The 16215-nt window shown below is 41.0% G+C and overlaps 1 protein-coding gene and 1 long non-coding RNA gene across 2 annotated transcripts in view; one reads left to right on the top strand and one right to left on the bottom strand.

Annotated features, from left to right (window-relative positions):
• Nucleotides 1-4230: 4230 nt before the first annotated feature.
• On the bottom strand, nt 4231-13340 carry LOC109392064 (uncharacterized). Its single transcript, XR_002125989.1, has 2 exons — nt 13077-13340; nt 4231-4478 (listed from the first exon to the last, which is right to left on the bottom strand). It is a non-coding gene; the product is annotated as an uncharacterized LOC109392064 (long non-coding RNA).
• Nucleotides 12594-16215, top strand: part of SYPL1 (synaptophysin like 1) — a 29161-nt gene continuing 25539 nt past the window's right edge. The window contains exon 1 of the mRNA XM_019660158.1: nt 12594-12777. Within this exon, the coding sequence (XP_019515703.1) occupies nt 12709-12777 (69 nt within the window). The 5' untranslated portion in view covers nt 12594-12708. The remainder of the gene's footprint in view (nt 12778-16215) is intronic.

Raw genomic sequence — 16215 nt, 5'->3', positions numbered from 1 at the left:
ATTCCCCAGCACTGTTCCCATCCCCCAATTGCCTGATAAAAATCTTTTTAAAAAAACAACTACAGGCCCTGAGATTTTGGCTCCTCCCACCATTCAGGACTTAACCTAAAACACAGGCGGTGAGATCTGGTTCTGCCACCTAGAGGCGGGCCAGAGAAGCAACCCAGAGTGGTGCCCATGGAAAGTCGCTTCCCATTGGAGAGACCCACAACAATTTTCCTCTTCCTCCCCCCTCCCAAGGATGCTCCAAGGCACCGTCTCTCTGAACATCCTCCATGAAGACTTGCCATGTAGCTGAACAGACACAACTGCCGACTTATTGGCCGTGTCTTCAGAGCTCTTTGTGAAGCAATGTTAAGGCGTCCCCTGGAATTGATTCCCATCCTTCCCTGCCTCCCTTCACTTTTTCCTCACCATGATTGCTCTGAGATTGTACTTTCCAAATGAAGCGCCAGCCTCAGGCTTTTCCCCAGGGAACCCAAGCTTTCTTGTTTTGTTTCTACTTATTTCATTATTCTTAAGAATGTTGTAAGTATCTGCAGGACTACCACCCAAAACAAAAGCTAGAACCTTGACATAACCTTCATCTAACCATGTGATCCCCACCCCATTTCCCCCCTCTCTCCACACAATATAACCGCCACCCAGAGCTCCTTTGCTTTTTAAACTACATACTTTATTGCATCTCTATATATACTTCTATAAAGTATATTCTTATACTAGTTGTTTTCAACTTTATAAAAATTATATCATTTTGTATATATTCTGGTCATTTACTTTCTTCAATTAATGTTTGTTTCATTACTAGTATTTAGCCACATTGTTGTGAATTAGTGTAGTTCATTTGTTTTTATTGCCATAATATTCAGTTGTGTGAACATATCACAATTCATCCATCCACTCTCCTGATGGGCATTTGAGTTGTTTCTGGGTTTTTGCATTGTGATCACTGCAGCTATGAAAATTCTTGCTCCTGTTGTATATCTGCACGTGCTTCTCTTGGGTCAGTCTCTCAGAGTGAATTGTTGGGTCTTATGTATATGAATGTTCAATTTTAGGAGGTAATGCTAAACTGTTTTCCAAAATAACTACACAAATTTGTATCCTTTCTATCACACTGAGAGTATTTTCTAAAATCCAACTTTTATACTTGTCCTTGTTCTGATAGCTGCCAAACATAAGAATCGCTGGTTGACAAAAAATACCTTATGTCTCCTCTGGGTATTTGCACTTTTAAAGAGGATGCTTGGAGAGGCAGTGCTTTAATCCAAAGCAATGTATTCCTCAGGCTGATTATTTCAGGGCCTCTATATCTATATGCCATATTAGAGTCACTATTCAATGCTTCATTTAAACGCTTGTTGAGTTCTGGGACTGTGCTAGGCATGAAAATAGTTAGTGGGAGATACAGGACCTGCCTTCAAACATCTGAAAGTCTGATTCACGAGAAAGACAAGAAGACTAATTATATCAGTCTTGGAAATTATTGGTCTTCCTATGTCTTCTTCACTCATTTTCCCAGGTGAATTGGGTGATTCAGGCTGATATAAGGCAGTGGGGCTCACAGGAAGACTTCAGGGAAAGTGGGGTGCTCTAAGCTTGAAGTTACCCAAAGGTAAATAACTTCAAGAATTCCCAGCATGGTTATTTGCTATGATCATTCCCCTTCCACTGTGAATTTTCTGGGAGAGCTTGGCCCCTCCTGACAAGGACAACTGGTTCTACGGTGAGTCACAGCCCTGATTGCCCCATTCTCAGAGACTGGTAGAAACCTGTCCCACCCAGCTTATCCATACAAGGATCTCTTAGAACGGATATAGTATTAGTTGGGACCTCTCTTCTGCCACTCTCTACCCGTTATTTGTCTCGCTTGGTTTCACCTTCAATTTGATGCCATGTGGCTGCAAGATGGAGTTTAGCTGCCGCTAGAGTTCTTAGAGCCTATGAGCCCACAGAAAGGGTCTTTTTCTGGATAGCTGGTAAAATGCCCAGAGAGACTTCTGACTGGTTAAACTTATATCACATACTCTTTCATGAACCAGTCACTGTGACTAGGAAGATAAAATATTCTGATTGACTGATCCTGGATCACATACCCATCCTTGGGCCAAACCGCCTGAACAGGAATACTTTGGAATGAGGGTGGGGGATGTGTTCCCCCAAACAATGCTATGCACACACAAAAAAAGGCACAAGAAGATAGTTTTACTTGATTGTTCTAGTCCTTTTTTCTCTTATTACCTCTTTCACTAGTGGGTATGTGAGAACAAGGCATAAATACATTTTACATTGTCCCTCAGAATTCTATCAACTATAGCACAATTATCCTTGTGATATAAAAATAACATAAATCATATACCTGACTTGCTACTTCTAATGACTTTAGTGATCACATGCATAAAAGGATATTTAGGACTGTGCATGCAGCCTATCACAGTATATACTTACAGTCCCCCCAACAGCAGAACAAGCAGGGACCTCAAGTGGCTCCCCACACTGCACCTTAAGTTTAGGAGGAATTCTGTTTCCGATTCCATCTCTTCTCTCTACTGCGCAACTGATCTGGAATTGTTGTGAATTCAGTCTTCTATGTGGAATAGTTTCAGTCAATTTTCTTGTTAGTTTTCTGGAGCTCTGGATATACAATAATACCTTGGTTTGTGAGCATAATTCGTCTGGAAACCAACTACTAGTATTGCAAGACATCACTCGTTTACCATGTTAAAATATATTAGAAATGTTTGCTCGTCTTGTGAAACACTCACAATCCAAGGTTTTATTGTATTCCTTTTCCCTCTCTCTCCTTATCACCAGCAGTTCCATAACTAACCACCTTTCTCTGTTTTCTTCTCTTTAGGCCAGTATATTAGAATTCTCAACCTTGGAATTTCTGGAAAAGTACCCAGAGGATGGGCATTGTGTTGGGATGAGGATAACAAACAGAAAGTAGGTCTGAAAATCAAACTTTGCAGGCAGCGGTCAACCTCACCTATTTACTTAGAATTGGCTCTGAGGAGCCCTTCAATGTTTATGATGTTGAGTCTACAGAATTTCAAAGGGTTCTGAGAATTTTGAAAGATTATCCCTAGAAATCCCACATAGGATTTCTTACATAGGACCTAACTTAGGACTTCCTTATCACCATTGCTCTGAGATTGTACTTTCTAAATGAAGCACCAGCCTCAGGCTCTTTCTTAGAGAACCCAGGCTTTCTAGTTTTGTTTTTATTTATTTCATTATTCTTATGAATGTTGTAAGTACCTGCAGGACTACCACCCAAAACAAAAGCTAGAACCTGGATATAACCTTCATCTAACCATGTGATCCCCACCCCATTACTTGCCTTTCTCCACACAATATAACCACCATCCAGATCCCTTTGCTTTTTAAAATACATACTTTAATTGCATCTCTATATATTTCTATAAAGTATATTTGTATATTAGTTGTTTTCAACTCTATAAAAATTATATCATTTTGTATATATTCTGATTTACTTTCTTCACTTAATGTTTTATTGCTTCGTTACTAGGATTTATCCACATTGTTGAATTAGTGTAGTTCATTTGTTTACATAGGACGTAAGTCAACAGCACTTGATTCTGTAGATTATGAAGACTGCAGTCATTACCAACTTACCTGTTTTGCTACAGATTTTGCAGAGTAGAGCAGAAAACAAAAAGATAAAAAGTGTATGTTTTGTGTTCTTCATTACACATATTACAACTTGAAAATATACTTTCAGTTATCTTTTTTTTTTCCTTTGGCCTATCTTCCCTCTTAGAATGAAAACTCTTTGAGGACAAGAATATCTTGTTCTACTTTGTATGAATAGCACTTAGCAAAACACCTGGTCCATATGGGTGATCAATAAATATGTAAGGAATAGAGCTGTATTCAGGTCTCTCTTCTCCAGTGATTGGCAACCATTAATTAAATATGCTGAGAAATTTCAGTCTTCTCTAAATTGTGCAGAAATCCAAGTTTGCTTTATTTCTGCTTCCCATTCCCCTTTTCTTCAGTCCTGAGCAGCTTCTCCACAATACTTCCCAGGCATTTATGATCCTATTGCAACTTTTTGGCAGCCCAGAACTTTTTCCTTTACTTAAGCCTGTCCTCCTGGAAGGGTACCCCAGATTCTGAGATGACTCCTTTTTTTCCTACACTCCCATTAAAACTCCCATTCTTCTCACTGCCAGTAGATAAATAATCAGATAATTTTCCATTAAATGTTATACTCTAATAGACCATTTAATGCAATAATTCTCCAGTGTGTTTGTATTTTAAAACATGAAGCTCCTTAGCCTAAGATAAAGAATGTATTATGATGGCATTTCAGGATCCATGTTACAGTGCAGCAGGATGTATGTGTATTTCCAGAGGCAGGTGGTGGAATCGTTGCAGTTTCCTTATCCTCTCAGGGTTATACGTTGATAATAAAGTCAATAAATTCCTCGCCTTCTCATCATTTGAATGTTCTAAGAAATGAAAGAAAGAATAACAATGAAGAGAAAGAGGAAAACAGAAGAGTTTAAACACAAATGAACAAAAAAATTGCTTCTCTCTAGGAAAAAAATAACAATAATCAAATTGTTTCAGAAAGCAAAGACCAATTTATGTAGCTTGTAAAAAAATTAGAAATGATTGTTGTGGTAAACAAATTGGGATGGGTGGAGATATAAAAAAATACAAACCTATGAAGCATAAAGAATTATCACAAAGAGGGTCTTCAAAAAAATCCTTCAAACGAATGGCCAATTCCTAAAGTGTATTAAAATGAAATTCCATTTGCAAAAGTTACCTTTACAGTTAACCTTCTAGAAACCAAGCTCCTGTATAAATACTTTCTTCTGTCTTCTAGAGAAATGAACAAACGTCATTGCCATCATTTTATCAGCATCAGAATTTTCCTGGCCAGCTTCTACTCAGGCATTTCCTTATTTCCTCTCTTCCTATCATGTTAGAAGATTGATTTGCATTTTCGATAAGATTGCAGACTTCCTGGACATGTGACTGGTCAACATCAATGTTCAACTTTGGTTATCTATTTTCTCTTAATAAACACTATACTGTCACCCAGATCATAGTGGTCCTGACACAAAAGCTACAGAATCAGGAGGGAAGGATTACTGTGCCTTTCTTTGGGTTTCCTATGTTAAATACAGGAAGTTCAGATCCTAGGGAGATCCTGTTCAGCCTGCTAGAAACAAAGCACTTCAACAGCTCGGTTTACTATCCCTGGTCTATCACACCCTGTTCTCTTCCTGGAAGGAAGTCAAATCTCCATACTTGCAATAGAATAACAAACCGTTGGAACAGAACTTGTTTTGCTTCCCACCTGACTTCAAGAGCGAGTCCTGGGTATAATATAATATAAACTTTAAATCTTTGTATAAATCTTTAGGGACACTCTGCTTTTCAAGGAGATAATAAAACATGGAAGTCCTTAGAATAATTACTTCTGATAGAAGCGACTTAAAATTGGTTTCTAAGATCCCCATATCCACCCTGCTCTATGGCTTAGGCAGCCTGCTGAAACCTCTACCCCTGGATATCATTCTGGGAGCAGCTTGTAACTTCTTCACATTTGTCTTAATCCCCAAATCCTGATTTGCAACTGAAAAGTACTCCTGCATGTTAATTAACATATGTACAGCTGGTGCCACACAAATCCTCCCATTATGCAGAGGCAAGCCAAAGGAAAGGAAGTGGTAATGCTCCAAGACAAATGCAGATCTGACAAAGCCTGGCAGGAACCAGGGTTTCTGAGTCTAAACCTGGCGCTTTGTTGTAGGCAGTACTGTGCTGCTAGTGAGTGCCCAACTGGCTGTCCCCTTGTGCTCCTACCCACCACATCTGGGGTCTGAGATCTTATGACCAACAGGTTTTGAAGATATCAACCATCTTGACCTTACCCACTAAAGATTTTTCTTTCTTTTCTTTTTTTTTTTTTTAAAGATTTTATTGGGGAATTGGGAGAGGGAAAAGCGTTGGGGCATCGGGGAAGGGGAACAGACAAGTTGCTGTCATTGGGTTCTTCAGTCTAGCTGTGGAGGATGTCACTTCAATGACTCATGTTGGTATTGTGATCATTGTGCTCTTCCCGGCTAAGGCAGATAGGTCACCGGCCATTAGACGGCCACTCACGATGGCTCACTGCAGCCCTGCTGCAGCCTACACCGTCGCCGGCGATTCACAGCAGCCCAGCTCCAGGTTGGGCTGTTGTTTACCATCTTAGCTGTAGAGGGCGCAGCATCACTGGCCCATGTGGGATCCGAACCGGCAGCCTGGTGCTCAAAGCTTGCACTCCCAAGCCAACTCTTAACCAACGAGCCACTTGGCCGGCCCGAAAGATTTTTCGAGTTCATCTTCTATACTACTGCCATAATGATCTTCCTAAACTGAAATCTGATTGTTACTACTCTCCTTTGTCTCAAAGTAACTCACTGCCAGAGAATCACGTCCAAATTCCTAGTCTGGCATATAAAGCCTTGCCTCGACATCACTCCCAAAGCATCAGACATATTGATTCTGGTCCCACAAAAGAACTCCCCTCTCCTCCATCACCATGCCCTATTTTCCGCTGCCTCTCTGCCAGCAACCCCTCATCCATCGGGGAACCCCTTTCACATGTCTTACGTGTCAGTGCTGTGTCACTGCCTCTATGAGGCTTTTCCTGATATGCTTTCTTCCTGCTGAGCTTCCTTCACAGCAAAATGTGGAAAATAATTCATACAGCCTCTCTGTTGTGTCTGTTTGCTCACGGGCCATGAAAGAATTCATGAGTCAGATAGAAATATAGAAGATTTATTAAAGTAAGAGAAGGTTCGGCTGGGCAGAGTCTGCTGGAAACTGCTGGGAACTACTGCAAACTACTGCATCCAGTCTTTGTTTGGTCTCAAGTTTTATATTTTCCTGTAGTTGGGATTGGGGTAAGGTGTGGTAAAGCTGGTTGTCTCAACCTTTGCATAGTTATGCATTTTTAAGTTGGAGCCAGGAGAGTGGTCCAATACAGATGCAAAATTCTCCCAAGTTACAGGGCCAGCATTGGGCCTAAGTAAATAGAAACACTGAAACGGCATAGTAAATGTACAGGAAGCAGAATCATTAAGAGGCAAAGAAAAAAAAGCTTTCAAAAATTCCCAAGCTAAATTGCATTTATTAATTTGAATTATACCAGAGGTCCAAATCTCAAAAATAGAAGATTTAGTGCCACCATTACAATCCTGTCTTAACATTCTCTTAACTCAAGGGTCACATGAGAAAAATGATCATGACAGGTCTCTGAAAAAAGCCAACAAGTATACAACTCCAAGTTATGTTATTATAAAAGTTATTATACAATGAACCTTATTTCTTTAGAAACCTAATTACAGTACTTGTGAAGAATGTGGACAAACAAGCGCCACATACTAAAGCTGACAAGCTCAGGAGAGGCCACATGGCGGCCTCCTTACAAATTCAGAGACCGAAATTAACCACACAGGGTGGTCTGAACATAAAAATTCCTAGCTAAAAAGCAAAAATTCCTAACTAAAAGCGGGTCATGGCCTGTAGTCGCATCCTTGGCCTGTAGCTTCCTTGACAAAGGTCAGTCTTTACCTTAAGTGAGCCTGTCTATTTTCTTTTTGCATCTAAACTAACATGCCCTTGGATTGTCAGAGTAATCCCTTTTTCCGGACTCCCCGAAGAGCACAACCTGCCACACCAGAGCACGGAACTACAGAATTTTTGTTCTTGTCCCTTGATTACCATCTCTATGTGCTGTAAAATGCTATTAACTATCCTGTACTCACCAATGTAAAAGAAGTATCTGCCTTGCCAATTTATTTTTAATCCAATCCCAGAGATTTCTCCGCTTTGCTTTCTTCCACCCCCTTAATCTACCACCAGTGGATTTCATGTAACCGTCCTTCTTTGATTCTAACATATAAAATAAATTGCAAAACTGCCATTTTCCAGAGCATTTTCTCAATCCATTGAGATTTTGCTTTCCGGCAATTGTCATCAGTTTGGCTCAAATAAACTCTTTTAAGTTTTCTCTTAGGCTGGATTTTTTTTCATCAACAAGATTATTATAAAATTAACCTCTATCAATTAAAACATTTTTCCTGTTTACTCATTGCTTAAATGTGAGCTAAAATGGTGAAGAGAACCATGCTAACTTCAGCCACAAATAGATTAAAATTGGACCCATATAGAGAAGGTTAGAACAACCTTTTGCCCCACATGATTTTCAGTAGTGAAAAACTGCATTTTATTTGCTTTCTAGAATTCTATTTCCAAGTCTCATATTTCTTTCCTTTTATCAATGGAATCGTCTCCTTTAGCACTCTTATTTCTCTTTTAGCCAACAAATATGTTTGATTTCCTTAAATGAATTCTGCTGTAGCATTGAGTCTTCGTTGCTTCCTGACTACCCAATCCAGAGATTGATCTATGCACTGTTTCTGAAACAAAGTGATAATAACAGGTAACTTACTAAATGCTTCGCTCTGTATCAGGCATTCGCCTATATGCTCTCTGAAGATAATACAATTTAAACCTCACTACAACTCTCACTTCCTCTCTGAAAAATGGGCATGAGAAAAGTGGAAACTTAGGAAGGTTAAAGCCCTTGCTGCAGGTCACAAAGTAGAGGCAGGATTTACCCAGAAGTTGAAAACATATCCTCACTGTTGCCCACTGAAGTGTACCCCAGCTCTAAGGGACTGTGTAACAATGACAGGGCTCCCTTGCTCTCCCGAAACTTACACTTAGTGCAGGTGGTGGGGCTCCAGGGTGTGTGAGCAGACACCAGGCTTTGGGCACACACCTGAAACAATCATATGCCACAGTAGCTCTCCATCACAAATTGAGACACCAAGACCTAAGGGAGCCAAGGTGGAGCAGGTGCTGACAACCAGGCAGCAGCCACACAGGAGGGGGCTACGGGCGTCAAAACAACTTGCCACATACTCAAAATCCTTTTCATGCATTTTGTTCAGTTTTCTCCTGAAATGGAAAATGATTTTGTCTTACTCATTTCCCTCCACTCCTGACCATCCCTTCAGAAAAGATCTCATTAGATTAAATGTGGTATTCTGGATTGGATCCTGAAGCAGTAAAAAGACATTAGTGGACAATTGGTGAAGTTTGAAAAATTCTGTAGTTTAGTTCATAGTAAGATACCAATGTGAATATCTTTGTTTTGACAAATACGCGTATATCTTGGTTATAGAAGATGACAGCAATAGGGGAAACTGGGTGAAGTGTATATAGAAATTCTTTGTACTTTGCAACTTTTTTGTAAATCTAAACTGAGTGATTTTTAGATTTTTCTAAAATGACGCATTCATCGATGAAAAGAATTGTTTATAGGCAAAACTGAAGTTTTGTACTCATTGGTATTAAATACTACCTTTCCAGGGGGGGAAAAAACATATAGGTTAGGAATGCGTTACAAAGTCTTATTTTCCCAATAAAATGAACAGAACCTTGTATTATTGAGAAACACAGAAGAATGTTATAGTTAGCCAATGATTCTACTTCCCTACATACAGCTTCCTTCTGACCTCTTGCATATCTTTAAATCCCAAGTATCATAACCTGTCACGTTTTATAAACTGCAAAGAGAACATAAAACAATGACAAATTATGTAGGTAACTTCATTATAATTATACTACCATATAGGGCTGAATAATAATACCTCAGATAGGATAATTTTGCATTACAAGTATTATTTGCTGTAACAACCTTGGGAGAGAGTGGAACATGTTATGCCCAGAGCTTTTGGCTCTTTCCTCAGATTTGAAAATAGAAAATAATCAGTATTGTAGTCAAAATGTGATAGAGTCATCTGAACATTCTTCCCAGATTTTAAACAGTTGTGCCTTCAATGAGATGCTATTGTTTAAACACTTTTTTTTTTTAGGATGAAAAAAATTCACAGCCCTCTGCTTGACTAATCAGAGCTCACTTGCTCTGCCAGCCACTACCAGCTCCTTCTCAGGAAAGTGGGAGCTCCTCTGAGCTCAGCTGACTGGCAGAAGCAGTGCTGGGCTATATGTAAACTGAAGGTAACAGCTGTAGCTCACTCCTACTTTGTTTTGCCCAGTCAGATCCTGTGCATGAGTTCTGACCAGATACTATTTTTCTGTTCACTGTAAGTGGTTTCTATCTTTTAAATACTGGCACATGGTCAAGGAAGGGAACTTTTTAAAGTTCAAGGCGTGTACTCTAGCACTAAAGGTTTTCAGAGAAGCAACCATGCCTACCACTGGTTGGTGTGAACAAGCAAAGCAGGAGAGAAAGCCAGCAGAGTCAGAAGACAGGAAATAGAAAGTTAATCTCTGGAGTTGAGAAAGGGCCGGGCCAATTTCAATTTCTGAGACCGTCAAAACAGGAAAAAACTGGAGAAATGCCAAAACTGGGTTACTAAATCAAAGAATTTAGATTTTTTAAGTTATAAATAGATTTAGAGTTAGATTTTTAGTTTGGAAGTTGCAAAGTGAACCTTGTTCTGATCTGGCAGTGCATATCTCACTTGGGAATAATATTAGTCTAATTTGAATCTTTGTGAATATAAAGTCCAAGCCAAATAGCACCAATAGCCACAACCCACCTCCAGGTGCCCAGCCCCAAACCCTCAAAAGAATGGGAATAAAAGTTTAGAAAAAAATGGGCTAAAGAGAAGAGTAGCAAGAAAGCCAGTAAGGAGATCACTATCTTGGGACTCTGATAATTGGAAGAAAAGATGCAAAGGCAAAGTAAAAAGAAAGAAGTATTCCTTATAGTGGTATCAGGTGCACTGGGTATCGATGCATGGTTGCTTTCCACTGATGTAGCCCTGAGGGGCATCTGTGATGCCTTCTCGTTTAGTAAAAGGAATCTGCAATCATCCACAAGGTGCCCACTGAGCACAGGGCACTGTGCTAGGGACTGAGCAGTGGGAGTCAGGATAAAAAGAAAAAGACTGTCTCTGTCAACAAGGAAACTAAAATGTGCTCTTTGCACTCTCTGGGAAGCAGATAAGGAGGTAAATAGGTCTCAAAAGAGAAAGGGTTAGCTTCCAAAATGACCTTCAATAACAGTCATCAAACCCTCCTAGAACAACTTCAACGGCAAGGAACCTGCTAATTCGTAGGTAAGAGCTTGGAAAATCAGTTAATATATATAGGCAATTACTTGGAACTTGGTATTGAGATCCTACTGTGCTAAATTCCTTTCCTCCTTATTTACTAAGTGTTATATGGTGTTAGCTACCTTACCATACGTGCCAATAGCTACCATTCCAGCTCTCCAAGAACTTCCAAGATATTGGTGAAGTCTATAAGGCGATCATTACCTCGGATCGCAGATAACTGGGTGCCGGGAGGCAAGTGTCACCTAAGCTAACTCTTTAAGGGGGAGCAGGAATTAGTTTTCTATAGAAAGACACCAAGAGCGCCCCAAGTAGAGGACACTAGCAAAAGGGTAGGAGAGGAGGGTGGGGGAGTCAGGAGGAGCCTGTCCGGACAAGCCTTTTTCTATTAGGTATAACTTTTCTCCTACATCCTTCAACCCTGGTTCCAATGATAACTCTGACTATAAATTTAATTTCCGTAAGAATGTTTTTGTGGAGACCCAGGCCCAGACCCTAGGCTAGGCAAGCTCATTTCGGAAAGTACCCCCGCCCAGAGGAATTTAAAAACTCCTGCTTCAGCCAAACATAACAGAATGTCCTGTCAAGAAGGTAGTAGAAGATAAGCTAGCCATGTTTTATAGCTTGTTAGAAGAAAAGCTAGCCATGTTCATAACTCGTTAGAAGAAAATAAACTAGCCATGTTTTATGGCTCGTTAGAAGATAAGCTAGCCATGTTTTATAGTTTGTTAAAATGAAGTAACCTTTTTTTTTCCTTTTACTCACTAACCGCTTTTTTTTCGCTTCTATATCCAGCTTCAGCTATAAATTCCCCACCCGCCAAGACTTCGGAGCCGTTCTCCTCTTGCAGACTGAGGCAGTCGCCAGTCTTGGCTAATAAAGCCTTTAGAACGAAAACTCTTTGTCTAAGGTCTTTGCTAATGAGCGGGGACCTAACATTTTGTGAAACACATTACTGAAAGACCTACATCACGGCCATCCAAAGTCTGTTGTTCTGCAGTAGCCCTCCACCATTTTAATAAAAGGCCTCTAACATAGCCTTGAAACGCGGCTTCACCTGTATCAATATTGTACAAATCTATCTAAAAATTGAGAACTGTGAAGGGAAGCGGGTGGAAGACAGTTGTTGCCCGCATCGTGAGAGCCCGACAAACCCCGAGGGTGGGCTTTGCACTGGGAACCGACTTTCGCTGCGCAGACGCGGAGGTGGACATGCGCATGCGCGGGGGGAGACTGAGCGCCTCGGGCTACACTTCAGAGAAGGGGGCCCGGTGTACGGAGCATGGCGTCCAACATGTATTTGTTTCGCCAGCGGATCAGCCGGCTCGGCCAGGTGCGGCCTTGGAAGGCTCCTCCCCTTCTCAGCCCCTGCTCACCCCTCACCTCCCGTGGCCACCCCTCTCTGTCTCCGCCCCAATGCTGTGCGAGCGGCTCAACCGCCGCCGCCCCGCCCCGCGGCCTCCCGGGCCCGCCTCCCGCAGCTCGCCCCTCCTGCCCTTCCACGCCGCTGGGCTGCACTGTCTGGTCGGTCCCCCTCTGCCTCCGCCCCGCTGTCCTGATTGTCTCTCCCTCCTTCCCTCAGAGGATGTCCTCCTTCCAGCTCAACCTCAACCCGCTCAAGGAGCCGCTCGGCTTCATCAAGGTCCTCGAGTGGGTGAGTGCTGTCCGCGCCGACGAGGCCGGGAATCGCGACGCAGCGCCGGCTCCCGTTCCGGCCCGGCCAGCGCCCTCGGCGAGGAGGCGGGGAGCCCCGGAAGTGGGGGCGCGGCCGGGCTCGCGCGGACCCCGAGGTTGCCGCTTTCCCGGGGACGGGACGGGACAGGGCGGGCTGGGAGGGCACGAGAGGCCGCGGCCTGGGCCTGCGCGGGGCGGGGACGCCGCCGTCGCTGTTGAATCACTAGTCCCTCCGCTGCTGGATCGCAGGCGGAGTCGCCCTCCCACACCAAAGCTCACCTCTCGGTGCCCCGGTGGGAGTTCAAATTTCTCTTTGGCTTCATTGCTTCCCGCAAGGGAAGAGAAAACTTCCTGTTGCGGTCTAACCGAAACCCGGAGGGCCGGAGTCGCGCTGCCTCCGCGTGGTGTGGCAAGGGCCCGCCCGAGCTTTTCTGCCTGGTGCTGACTCCAGGCCGCTCCCTCGAAAGCTGGGTGTGCCTTTTCCAAGTGATTTGACGAGCGCTCACTCCTTAATTTGCTTTTAAGATTGGCTCCAAGTTAAAAATGGATAAAAATAAACTGTGGGTCAGGGTAGTGGGCGGGGACGGTGGCGAGGGAGGGGGGTTGTGGGACGAGGTGGAAAGGTTTTTTAACAAAACGCATCTGGTCAGCCGGATCCACTTAAACACATGCTAGGAATCGCCATCACGTTTGTTTTAGGTACTTCCAAGCTACAACCTGCAGTCAGTTTTCAGTCCTTTCTTGGGAACACTCTTATCATTAACATCAAAGGAGACTTATTAATTCGACCTTGGCAGTGATCAGCCACTTGGAGGAGTTAGTGTATTCACACCAGGCGCTGCAGATTTCCTCCAGACTTCATGGCCTAGTACATATTTCAGTGTTGATTTTTCAGGCGCGTATTAATAGGCAGCTGGCATCCGTCCAGCGTGTGCAGGCCAGTTTTTATAGCGAGCAAAATTTACATCTGTACTCTATATTTTAGTGATATAGCGGTGAAGAGTAAGAACTTCCTATTTCCTTTTTAAAATAACCTACACAGGATGTTTTTTAAAGTACCACAGAAACTCAAATTCTCTAACGGGTACTCAATCTGATTTCCTACCTACACACAGTTTCCTACCTTTCGCCCAAAATTTCACTTGGTGGTTCCTGAAAACATCGTACTCATTTCACAGAAATAACTATAAAGACACATAACTGTATATACTTAGGGTTCTGTAAACCTAGCTCCAGATTTAAATATTAAGAAAATTTTTATTTGAGTATATAAAATTACAGGAGAAAAATCACTTTTAACTAAGTTAATCTAATGTAAAAGTTAAGAAAAAGTCTTATACCTAGTAGATTTAATCTCATTTAGGATTATAATTAAATTTATAATTTAAATTTTCACTTAAACGAAGAGGCAGTTGGTATTGTCTTTTTTAAAAACAGACGTAGACAACTTTTTTCTTAATATTTTAAAACAATAAGTTTATTAGTGATTGTAGGTGCAATGTATTTTGAATAATCTTAAGAAAATATTACTGTTTGAACAACTTATTACACAGGAGAATCATTTAATAAAAGATCATTGTTAGTGGTATGAATATTCAATTAATACTTGAGTATGTATTATATACCAGTGGTGAGCTAAGTAAGCACTAGCACACAAACATGAATAAAACATTGTCTTTTCCTTATGAACTATTAAGGAAAAAAGATAGAAAACAAATATGAAAATGCATAAGATGAATACTATATAAAGGTAAAGGCAAAGTGTAGTAGGGGAAAATAGCTTAGAGGAACTAGAGAGGATTTCATAGATGGAAGAACACTTGAAAGATGAGTATTTGTTTACTGGGGAGTGGCCTGCTAGGCAAAGGGAATCTTATATTCAGTGGTGTGAAAAGTTGAAGCAGCGTAGTCCTATTTGAGAACTTGAAGTATTTGGCCAAAAAAAAGGTATAGTTATTGATATATATATAATTACAATTTTAATACAGTTTTTACCTATCTTGAAATGTGTATACATTTTTTTTGCACCCTCTATAATTTGGAGTTTATTCTATGGGCCAGTGGTTTTCCTTAGGAAAATGCTTAATGTGCAGGGTACAGAATTTTGGGTATTTTATTGGATAGCTTCCATTTAAACCCAGGATTCTTACCATAGGGTGAGGAGGACTCACTCATTCAAGGGTTTTAAACAAGTGAATGATATGATTAGATTTGTCTTTAAAACTTTTCATTTTGTCAGCAGTGTAGGGGATTAGAAGGTCATAATTGAAGGAAGGGAGACCTGTTGCTTGAGAAATTATGAGGCCCTAAAATTAATTGCAGTAGTAATAGAAGAGAGGTTTAGAAATGAGAATATATTTGAAGAAGCGGGAGGACTCTAACATGACTGCCATATTTCTGACTTGGGTTGATAGTGACAGTTCTATCCAAGATAGATCACTAAGGAGAAGAAGCAAATTGTTGGAGGGTAAATAAGGTTTTGGATGTATTGAGTTTGTTGTCTCATTAGAGGATACAAGTGAATGTATTATAAGTAGTTAGATATGTGGTACTAGATTATAAAAGATAAATATGGGCTGGAGATTCAACAGATATCTGCCAGCAAAGAAGAGAAGTAGTGGTTTGTAAAATGGAGAGAACAAAACACCTTGGCATTGCTATTAGAATTTCAAGAAAAGCGTACTCAACAATATCAGGTGCAATAGAGAGGTTAAGTAAAATGAGGACTAAAATGCATCCTTTCGTTTTGGTAATCAAGAGGCTATTGGTGGCTTTAATAAGGGCAGTTTCAGTAAAATCAGAAACCAGAATAGTGATAGGCTAAAATGGATGTATGGTAAGGAAGTGCAGACAGAATAAGCCATTAGTTGATTGAAAATGGGGGAAATTTGGTGGTAACCCATTTTAAAGATGGGAAAAACTGAATGGGTTTGTGGGCTGTAGAGAAGAGACTTATGAATAGAATCATTAGAGGCCAAAAACAAGCAGAGAGGGAATGAATGATAAAAGACGGTTCTAGGGGAGAAAGGCCCATTGTAGGGATTTTTAAATGTGTTTTGAATGATTTGTTCAAGTTTCATAAGGCATTGATTGAGGTGTGTTGGGAGGATTACTTCTAAAAATAATCAGTAAATAAGTTTATAAACAAATCTAATAATTCCCCAAATCAGCTTATCTCTAGCAAGGTTCTCAGTGATGTTAGACTAAGAGCTATAACCTGATAATATGTAATTTGCAATGGATTACAAATCTGAATGCCTCATAGACATGAAGGCAAGATGCCCAGTAAATATTTATTGACAGAATAAAAATACAGTTGCTGATGCAGAAGCAGTTTCACTTTGCTTCTAAACTGCAGCCACCATAGTGTGTGTGTGTGTGTGTGTGTGTGTGTGTGTGTGTGTGTGTGTGTGTGTGT

Source organism: Hipposideros armiger, unplaced genomic scaffold, assembly GCF_001890085.2.
Source record: "Hipposideros armiger isolate ML-2016 unplaced genomic scaffold, ASM189008v1 scaffold_312, whole genome shotgun sequence".
Lineage (NCBI taxonomy): Eukaryota > Metazoa > Chordata > Mammalia > Chiroptera > Hipposideridae > Hipposideros > Hipposideros armiger.
This window is presented reverse-complemented; position numbering and strand designations above follow the sequence as displayed.